General features: G+C 37.4%; 1 protein-coding gene across 5 annotated transcripts in view; it reads left to right on the plus strand.

Moving 5' to 3' along the window:
- The window catches only part of DDX6 (DEAD-box helicase 6), a 37661-nt gene that overhangs the window by 12617 nt on the left and 13945 nt on the right, over positions 1-11099 (plus strand). For all 5 annotated transcript variants that reach the window (XM_023517316.1, XM_003796840.1, XM_023517314.1 and 2 more), the window contains exons 5-8: positions 4343-4472; positions 6684-6830; positions 8011-8105; positions 10272-10394. In XM_023517316.1, coding sequence (XP_023373084.1) covers positions 4343-4472; positions 6684-6830; positions 8011-8105; positions 10272-10394 — 495 coding nt within the window. The remainder of the gene's footprint in view (positions 1-4342; positions 4473-6683; positions 6831-8010; positions 8106-10271; positions 10395-11099) is intronic.

Consider the following 11099-nt stretch of genomic DNA (forward strand, 5'->3'; position numbering starts at 1 on the left):
GGGACCACAGGCGCCCGCCACAACGCCCGGCTATTTTTTTGGTTGCAGCCGTCATTGTTGTTTGGCGGGTCCGGGCTGGGGATTCGAACCTGCCATCTTAGGTGTACGTGGCTGGTGCCTTAGCCAGTTGAGCTATAGGCGCTGAGCCAGGACTTCATTTTTTATTACCAAATAATAACTCTGTTGTATGGCTCTTTTACTTTTGATTTATCTGTTTATCACTTGGTGGACAGTTAGGTTGTTCACACTGTTTGCTATTAGGAATAATGTTGCTGTGAATATTTAGGTATAAGTTTTTGTGTGGAGATGTTTTTATTTTCCTTAGGTATTTGCCTAGAATTGCTGGCTCATATTAGTTTTTTGTTTAACCTTGTAAGGAACTACAAGACCCTTTTTCATTATGGCTAGACATTCCCGCTAGCAGTGTACAAGGGTTCCAGTTGCTGCACCTTCTTGCCTACTGTTGTAATTTGTAGATGTAAGTTCAAATTCTGAGTCTAGCATTTCTTGTGTTGTGACCTTGGGCAAAACAAATCTTTTTGAGGCTCTAATTGTAAAATAAAAAATACCTAACTTGAAAAAATGTAAATATCATAAGATATGTAAGTGCCTAATTAAGTACTAAGTTTTTTGACCAGTTTTTAGTTTCCTTCCTCCTTTTTTTCCTCCCTGGCAGCTCCCCATGATTTCTTCTTGGGTTTCATAGCTGTCTGTCACCCTGGGTAGAGTGCTGTGGTGTCACAGCTCACAGCAACCTCAGACTCCTGCTTAAAGCGATTCTCTTGCCTCAGCCTCCCAAGTAGCTGGGACTACAGGCACCACCACAATGCCCAGCTGTTTTTTGGTTGTAGTTGTCATTGTCATTTGGCAGGCCCAGGCTGGATTTGAACCCGCCAGCTCTGGTATACGTGACTGGCACCTTAGCTGTTGAGCTGTAGGCGCCAAGCCTAATTTTTTAGTTTTAGAAATTAAAAATCCCATTACATTTCTTTTTACCAGTTGAAAAACTAATTAAACATTTTTATCAATTTATTGAATAATTAACAGCCAGGCAAAAAAGATGAATGAATGGATTTTTCATTTTTTCAGTATCAACTTGGAATTCAATGAATTATAATTTTAGCTTTTTGAAAGACTTGTTAAAATGTCCCCTCTTTTTAAGACTAAAGATTCTGGTTCTTTCTTTCTCAACAAATATTAGTATGGGAATTCTGTTTTACAGTGGCATGGTATATTTTGCTATGTGGTAAGAGCATGTGGTATTTTTACAGAGCAAACAGAACCATTCACTAAGTTCTTATCACAAATACAATACCACTCTACCATCTCTAGGGCATGTGCTTTAATTTGGTAGTGATGATAATTAATGATGCGTTCTGTAGTTTTAAAGCTGAAAGGAAAGGAAGTCTTTCCTTTTATTATGAATTATATGGAAGAATTTAAAGAAAAACTAGGATTTTAAAAGTATTTCTAACATTTTAAAAATAATGTTTACAGGTAGACAGTCACCTTTCAAATTTAGATATATAAAAAGTATTAGGTGTATATTATTAAATTGTTTGGCTTTTTAATAAAGAAATAATATATTGAATTCCATTTGAAATTTGAGACTCTAGAACCAGAAACTAGGTTTTAAATTCTTTGATATCTTTTCTGAGTCTTTTAATTAGAAGTAAGTAATAAAATTAACTCTTTTGCTAAGATATTTGACTGCTAGTTTTATGTCCACATCAGACTCTTTATTCTTTTAGTCTTAGCTTGGAATTTACCCACCAAAAGCAGAACCATGGCAAATAAGATGCTACATCTGTTTTTCTCTTGTTTTGTGAGAAGGGTTGAATGATAGTACTTCTATAGGTACAGAATGTGCTTAGTTCTTTTACTTAATTATAGTTAACTTTGTCCCCATTGCATGAGAATCACAAATTAATAACTTTTATAATACAAAAACTTGAGGGGCCAGGTGGGAGGCTGAGGCAGTTGGATTGCCTGAGTTCAGGAGTTGGAGACTAGCCTGAGCTAGAGTGAGACTCTGTCTCTAAAAATAGCCAGGTGTTGTAGTGGGCACAGCTACTTATTAATTTTAGGAATTTATTTGGGGAAGGCCCTGAAATAGTATATGAATGAACACCTAAAAAATTTTCATCTAAACAGGAAAATCCTAAATGTTTTTATTTTTTTTTGTAGAGACAGTCTCACTTTATCACCCTTGGTAGAGTGCTGTGACATCACATAGCTCACAGCAACCTCAAACTCTTGGGTTTAAGCAATTCTCTTGCCTCAGTCTCCCAAGTAGCTGGGACTACAAGTGCCCGCCACACGCCCGGCTATTTTTTTGTTGTTGCAGTTTGGTCAGGGCCAGGTTTGAACCCGCCACCCTCAGTATATGGGGCCAGCGCCATACTCACTGAGCCACGGCACCACCCTAAATGTTTTTATTTTTTAAGATGAAAGGGGGAAGAGAGGGCCTTATAAGAAAAGCAGGGGTTTTTTCCCCCAAAATCTAAAGAGTAGTTTCTAGGTACATATACTTGATGTAATGGTAGAAGTGGTAGCTGTTGCTGCCACTGCTATTCATATTAAGCTGTTGACATTATCTTTTCTAATCTTTTATGACCAAGGCTTGTGTTTTCATTAGTTTGGGTTAGGGCCCAATACTTTACCATAACACCTAACACCAGCAGATCTGTTTGTCCTTTTTAATAGAAGTCTGAATTTGAGTCTCTGTTAGAACTGTTTTCTATTTGGAGCTAATGTATAAAATTTGAATCATCTGAAGAATCACCTGGCCTCTGATAGTTGCTACTTATCTCTGAAATGCATTGTTGTCATTAAATCTTTATGTTTTAGAGTTTGAGGTGAAAGGCAAATACTGTCTAGCTAGGTGGCCTATAAAGTTAAATTTAGGGTGGCAAAATGTATTTTTTTAAACTTAATATTTGCCTCTAGGTAGAAATTTATATACAGACTTAACAGTAATTTTCCGAGGTTTAAGACTTCAGTTCTTTTGGGATGAAATATTCTCCCAACATGTTATATCCTAAATACCCTTGAGTAATGAATGTCTGTGGGACCAAGTTGTACTGTTACTTGTCTGTAGAGGGTTTTTTTAGCTGAGCATGTCTAGTGTGCTGCTTTTTCCTTGTTTATACCTGTTTACTTTAATTTTTCTCTGTATATGTATATTTAAGAACATTTTGAGAATCCTTTGTTATTGTCTGGGAAATTTTAAGTTAATAAATACTAGCAACCAACTTAGTGGCTCACACCTGTAATCCCAGCACTCTGGGAGGCCAAGGCAAGACCAGTCTGAGCAAAAGAGAGACTCTTTCTCTACTAAAATAAAAAAAGTAGCTGAGCATTGTGGTGAGTGCCCACAGTCCCAGCTACTTGGGAGGCTGAGGCAGAGAGGATGTGTTGAGCCCAAAAGTTTGAGATTGCTGTAAGCCATGAGGACCCCATGGCAATCTATCCAGAGAGACAGAGTGAGACTCTTGTCTCCAAAAAGAAAAAGTAGATAAAGAAATGTTAGCATTTGCAAATTACACATAAAGTAAACAAATATGAAAATGAAAAGTCACCCTCAGTGATATGAGCATAGATTGAGATAACAGAAGTAGAATTAACCCCCTACTAGAAAATATCTCAAGACAGAAAAGTAGAGTAAGACACAGATATTAGAGATTTATGTACCATATAAATAAATGCTGTATAGGAGCTGGGGTTAAAATTCCCCAGCCTATTCCTGTTTTGTGCAGGGATAAATTGTCCAAGCTATAATTTTTCACCACAAATAGTATACTCATCTCAAAATAGCGTATATAGTCTTTTTTTCCCTCTGCTGCTACCATTTTATTTTCTTGTGGGCTTCTTTATATGCTCCCCCCCCAAATTTTGTGGTAAACATAATGTTTATATTCAGCTTTTTTTAAGTTTAATATATCACCGCACTTGTGAATCTTAGTGTTTCCATAGCCTCCTTTCTGATGGTCACATAATATTCCAAAGCGTACAATAATTTGTGCTATGAGTTACTGAGGGATCGAATTCTATCTTATTACATGCAGCTCCTGGTAGGAAAATACAATACATAGTCTTTCCTGAGAATCATTGGTGCTGGTTTTTCTGATTTATGAACCATTCTGATAAGTACGGGTTTATAATGATAGTGATAATGACATGTCTTGCTAATTTACTTGGGTCTCTGCTATTCATATAAAAAATGCCAATGTAGAACTTCACAGCAATACCAAAAGAAGTATCTTTTAGTGTATTTTGGAGCAAAATGTGCTTGTGTACTGTTTTTATTCATAAGTATTTTGCATTGTTTTGTCTCTTTTAGGAGGAGAGCATTCCCATTGCTTTATCTGGTAGGGATATTTTAGCTAGAGCAAAAAATGGAACAGGCAAGAGCGGTGCCTACCTCATTCCCTTACTTGAACGGCTAGACCTGAAGAAGGACAATATACAAGGTTAGTTGGAGGAAAGTTTGTGTTCATTTTTAAACTAAGAATGGCAGTTTAAGCCTTGGAGCTATGTAGAAGATACGTCCTTTTTTTTTTTTAATCAGAATTTACATAATCTAGAATTTTGTAGTCTGTCTTTTTTGACCTAATTGTTCTTTCCTGCCCCTGTCCCTGTCCCCCACCCCCCTCCACCTGCTGTCTTTCTATAGTTTTTGGCCTAATTGTATTAAAAAATGGTTCCCAACTTTTAAAGGAATTTCTAGTTTTCAAAGTACTTTTACATAACACCGTTTTGATAGCATTCCAGTGAGACAGGCAAAGTTAAGTATTATCACCCTAATGATAGGAAAGCTAAAGCCAGGAGAGGATAAATTAGTTGACATTACTTCTTATGAGCTGTAGAATTAAATTATTTCCTGTGGCAGATATGTGTCAGCAGAATTCCTTGTTAGAAACATAAATTTCTGTTTCAAGGCTTGTGATTTGGGGATTTTAAGAGCCTATGCAGGCTCAGCACCTGTAGCTCAAGCAGCTAAGGTGCCAGCCACATACACCAGAGCTGGCAGGTTTAAATCCAGCCCAGGCCTGCCAAACAACAATGACAACTACAACCAAAAAATAGCTGGGCATTGTGGTGAGCGCCTATAGTCCGAACTACTTGGGAGGCTGAGGCAAGAGAATCATTTAAGCCCAGGAGTTTGAGGTTGCTGTGAGCTGTGATGCCATGGCACTCTACCTAGAGTGACAGCTTGAGGCTCTGTCTCAAAAAAAAGCCTAAGCAGTGGGGAAGAAATAAATTTCTATTTTTTGTACCCCAGATAAGATAACAGGATTAATTTTTTACCTCTAAAACTTTTCATAAATTTTTAGCTTTCTTGTTCTATAATTATTGTTTTTATTTTCATATGAACTTGGGTAGCAGGGATTTCATACTTGTGTGTTTATCTGTCAAATGTAGTTAGGACTCTTAGAAATAGCAAGTTAAGGTTGGGTGTAGTGGTTCCTGAGGATCAGTTGAGGCTAGGAGTTTGAGACCAGCCTGAGCAAGAGGGAGAGACCCCCATCTCTACCAAAAATAGATAAAATTAGTGGTACACCTGTGGTCTCAGCTACTGAGAAAGTTGAGGCAGGAGGATCCTTTGGTCCCAGGAGTTGATATGATCATGCCACTTCACTCTGGCTCAGGGAACAGAGACACAGTCTCAAAACAAAAAACAAACAAACAAAAAAGAAATATTAAGTTAATAAACTTTGATAGTTTACTATAGTTGCCAACTCAGCCCTTAGGCAGTGGTTCTCAACTTTCCTAATGCCACAATGTATTTTCATTGTTACAAAGGGATCGTGACCCACAGGTTAAGAACCACTGCTTTAAAGGTTTGTAATTAAGAAGAGTTCAGGCTCGGCACCCATAGCACAGTGGTTATGGCACCAGCCACACACTGAGGGTGATGAGTTCCAATCTGGCCCAGGCCAGCTAAACAACTGTAACCAAAACATAGTCCAGGGTTGTGTCAGGTGCCTGTAGTCCCAGCTACTTGGAAGGCTGAGGCAAGAGAATTGCTTAAGCCCAAGAGTTTGAGGTTGCTGTGAACTGTGATGTCACAGCACTCTACTGAGGGTGACATAATGAAACTGTCTCAAAAACAAAAAAAAAAAAGTTCAGTATTTGTATAGTTGTACAGTAGTATTGCTGAGCAAAGGTTTTGTTTGTTTTGTTTTTGTTTTTTTTCTTTAATTGAGGCAGTCTCACTTTGTCGCCCTCGTTAGAGTGCTATGGCATGATAGCTCACAACCACCTCAAACTCTTGGGCTCAAGCAATTCTCTTGGCTTAGCCTCCCTAGTAGCTGGAGCTATAGGTGCCCACTACAATACCTGGCTATTTTTTTTTTGTTGTTGTTATTGTTTAGCAGGCCCACGCAGGGTTTGAACCCACTAACCCCACAGCATGTGGCCAGCGCCCTAACCACTGAGATACGGGCACTCAGCCTGGGCAAAAGTTTAATTCTGAAACACTTTACTAGGTTCTCTTTTAAAAGATTTATTCATTTGACTTTCATAGCATCCGTTAGGTCTAATGGGTCAACTTTTTAGTGTATCTCAGTCTCTAGATTACAAAGGCAGTGTATCTGTAGCTTCTGAAATTCTTTAAATATGAATATTCTTTTCTCCCCCTCCCACCACCCCCTTTTGCTCTCTTACTTGATATTTTCCAGCAATGGTGATTGTTCCTACTAGAGAACTTGCTCTACAGGTCAGTCAAATTTGCATCCAGGTCAGCAAACACATGGGAGGGGCCAAAGTGATGGCAACCACAGGAGGAACCAATTTACGAGATGACATAATGAGGCTTGATGACACAGGTAGGAAATTATTAATATAAGGTAATAATTCTCTATAATTTTAGTCACAGTTTATTCCTTTCAATAAATTCTTTTTAAGAATTAAAAAATGAATAAAGGAAATGACCATTTCATTTTTTAAGGGACACATTTATAATTTGTAATTGAAAAGGATATTCAACTTTACTGGTAATTTAAAAATGAAAACATGACATTAATATTAATTGTATCTAATTGGTAATGCTAAATATCAGCCAGTGTGAGAAATAGGCTATCTTACGTTATGGGAGTATAAATTGATAAAATCCCTATTGTGGGAATTTTGGCAGTATATTTTTAAGTGACAAATCTATATTTTCAAGAATCTTTCCTGAAGAAACAGTTGGATAAATGTAAGAATGTATGTATAAACTTGTGTACTACAAGATGGTTTGTAGAACTGAAAAATTGGACCAACCTGAATGTCACAGGATATTGGCTAAATACTCGGGGTATAGTCTGAGCGGAATTCCATGTAGTCATTAAAGAGTGAAGCGATTTCCATGGTATGTTACAGAGTGAAAAAAGATAACAGGAAGAATAAGATCACTTATAAAATTATAGATAGATTTTAGTCAGAATTTCATGTGATTAAGTGATACATTGTTTATTATATTGCATAGTTTTTGACAATGATTATGTTTGATCTTTATAACAAACTATGTCAGAAGCCTGGTATGCCTTTAATTATTAGTCATTGGGGATTGTCCTAAGACAAGAAAGTATGCCTCCAGAATTGGGAAGCTGTAGCCCACCCTGTATAGGAGTGAAACAAATGAGTATTCTGTATTCTTTTGCCATTCTGAGGTAAAATGGAAGTCTCTATCCTAAAATGATATCTTCCTGCCTTTTTATATTATTTCTTTCTCTGCAACAGTGTTTCTGATAAAGATAACAGTCATGTGCTACATAATGACTTTGAGGTGAGCATAGGACCCACATATATAATACAGTAATAGTCATAGAAGATTATGATGAAGTTAAATGATGGCATAGGTTATATAGTCTAGGTTTGTACCTTTATGGCGTTTCCTAACAACACATTTCTCCAAATTGAACCCTGTCATTAATTAGTGCCTGACTGTATATGATAAACCTTTTCAATATCCTTTTTGCCCAAGTTAAAATTAATGAGGATATGTGTTCTCTAAATCTTGTGTAGTTCACGTGGTGATCGCTACCCCTGGGAGAATCCTGGATCTTATTAAGAAAGGAGTAGCAAAGGTTGATCACGTCCAGATGATAGTATTGGATGAGGTAATGTCTCTTCATTTGGAAAGATGCTATTCTGTATTTTACTGTCTTTATTTATAACTGCCAGTAAGTGAAACAAAAGCTGTATGTTTTACCTTTCAGAAGCAGTAGATGGTAGGTATTCGTAAGAATTCAGCCTGTATCTTTTTCTCGGAGACGTTAAATAGTTTAGGTTTTATTTTTATTTTTCAAGGAGAGGAATTGCAGAATGAACTCTAAATAAGTTCATTCTGAGTCCCTTTGTGTTCAGTGATACATTTTGGGAAGCATACTGTCTCTAACAGGTCATTTTGTGTATACTACTTCATATTTAGTTTTTGGTTTCTGTTACATGCATTATCTCACCACATTGGTTATAAATTTCCTTTTAAGAACTTATTAAATGCTGTATCCTTGGGATCTAGCAGTGTTTTGTACATGTACAGATGGTCCCTGACTTCAGATGTTTTGATTTATAATTTTTTTGCAGAAGCAATCATGTGAAAGTGATATGCATTTGGGAGAAACCATACTTCAAATTTTTAATTTTGATCTTTTCCCTGGCTAGCAATAGGCTGTACAGTACTCTCTCATGATATCAAGCAGTGGCAGCAAACCGTAGCTCCCAGTCAGTCACAACAATCCCAAGAGTAAACAACTAATACACTACAGTATACTATATTAGGTGATTTTGCCCAACAGTAAGCCAGTGGAAGTGTTTTGAGCATGTTCAAGGTGGCTAGGCTAAACTGCTGTTTGGTAGGTTAGTTATATTGAATGCATTTTTTTACATGCTGCATTTTATCAGGACACAATCTCATTGTAAGTTAAGGAACATCTGTAGCATATCAGTATTATTAATAGTTTGATAAAAAGTTTATTTTCCATTTCATTTGTGTTATAGGGTAACTAGTTCATTGATCATAGTCTAATTTGAATCAAGGCTTTTATCTACAAGTTAAATATTAACTAATCATAGTGTGAGACTGGATATGGTAGCTGATGCCTGTAATCCCAGCTCTTTGGGACGTCCGGTAGATTGCTTGAGGCCAGCCTGGGCAACAAAATAAGATTCCAGCTCTCAAAAAAGATTTTGGCTTGGCACCTATGGCTCAAGAAGCTAAGGCACCAGCCACATACACCTGAGCTGGTGGGTTCGAATCCAGCCCAGGCCTGCCAAACAACAATGACGGCTGCAACCAAAAAATGGCCGGGCATGGTGGCAGGTGCTTGTAGTCTCAGCTACTTGGGAGACAGAGGCAGGAGAATCACTTGAGCCCAATAGTTGGAGGTAGCTGTGAGCTGTGATGCCACAGCACTCTAACCAGGGCGACAGCTTGAGACCAGCCTCAGCAAAACAAGATCCCATCTCTACAAATAAAAAACTAGCCAGGTGTTTTGGTAGGTACCTATAGTCCCTTCTGAGGCAAGAGGATCGCTTGAGCCTAAAAGTTGAGGTTGCTATGAGCTATGATACCACAGTACTCAATCCCAGGGCAACTAAGTGAGACTCTTGTCTCAAATAAATCAATCAATCCGTCCCCATCTGGGCTTGCCTGAAGTGCTAGCTTCTTGGAAGACTAAGCTGAGAGGATTGCTTAAGCCCAGGAGTTGGAGGTTACAGTGAAGTATGGTCAATGCACTGCACTCTAGTCTGGGTGACAGTGTGAGAGCCTGTCTCTATAAATGAATGAGTGAATGAATGAATGGCCCAATCAATCACTTGTGTGCTAGCACTAAGTACTTTATGTGTTTTTTCATTTAATTTTTATAATCATTTATGGTAGGTTTCTAATATAAAGTAGTTAGTATGTAAGGAATAGATGAACACAGCTGGTAATAAAGAAGACAAAATTTCAAGTAGTTTAACTCCAGAACTACTTTTAACTACTATACATATTTAAGCTATTTAATGGGAATAACATTAAAATTCTGTTATAGGACCAGGTGTTTCATCTGTCTAAAGCTTTTTTCCGCTAGAAAACGGGGATTATAGATTTTTCCCACTCCTGAATCACTGGAAATTTATCTTGGTACCATTGGACTCTATACAGTGTTGGAGAGGGTTTACTGTTTACAACAGAAGAATTCCACAAATGCTCTTGTTAGATGATACTTTATTTTTTGACCATATATTAACCAAAGGAAACATTTCATTGTTTTGAAAGTTGTGTTCTCTTTGTACTGCAGGCAGATAAGTTGCTATCACAGGATTTTGTGCAGATAATGGAGGATATCATTCTCACGCTACCTAAAAACAGGCAGATTTTACTATATTCCGCTACTTTCCCTCTTAGTGTACAGAAGTTCATGGTGAGTACTTGGAATCAATGCTGTCCAGTTGCCTATGAGTATGCTTTTATCCATAATTACATGTTGTTATCAGCAAATATACTTTATGCTAAGTACTTCCAAGTTTTTGGCTTTTTTTTGTTGTCAATAAATTAACCTTTTTTAAAAAGCTGTAATAGCAACATGATTAAATTCCTCATTTTTCATTTAGTCTTTGGTGTCATGCTGACATAGCCATTGAAGCTAGGTAAATTGCTTTATAGCATTATTCTGTATGCAAAATACAAGTTGGGTATCCCTAGTCTAAAATCCAAAATGCTCCAAAATTTGGAACTTTGAGCACCAACATGATGCTGAAAGGACATGTTCATTGAAATGATTTGGATTTTGGATTAAGGATACTCCGCCAATAAGTATAATGAATGCAAATACCAAAGTCTGAAATACTTCTGGTCTCAAGCCATTCACATAAAGGATATTCAACTTGTAGTAGTAAATTGACTGCATTTCTAAATCTGAGATCTCTCATCTTAGGGTAATTTATTTCTACCATGACAAATCATACATTGTGTTTTGTACTGAGATAATTCCCTATAAGCTAGCATTTTGTCAGAAATGTGTGGGATGTGTTTTGAATTTAAGAGGTTGGCTCAGTGCCTGTGGCTCAAGCAGCTAAGGCACCAGCCACATACACCTGAGCTGGCGGGTTTGAATCCAGCCCGGGCC

This window comes from Otolemur garnettii, unplaced genomic scaffold (assembly GCF_000181295.1).
Source record: "Otolemur garnettii isolate 467f Iridium unplaced genomic scaffold, OtoGar3 scaffold00108, whole genome shotgun sequence".
In the NCBI taxonomy this organism is placed as follows: domain Eukaryota; kingdom Metazoa; phylum Chordata; class Mammalia; order Primates; family Galagidae; genus Otolemur; species Otolemur garnettii.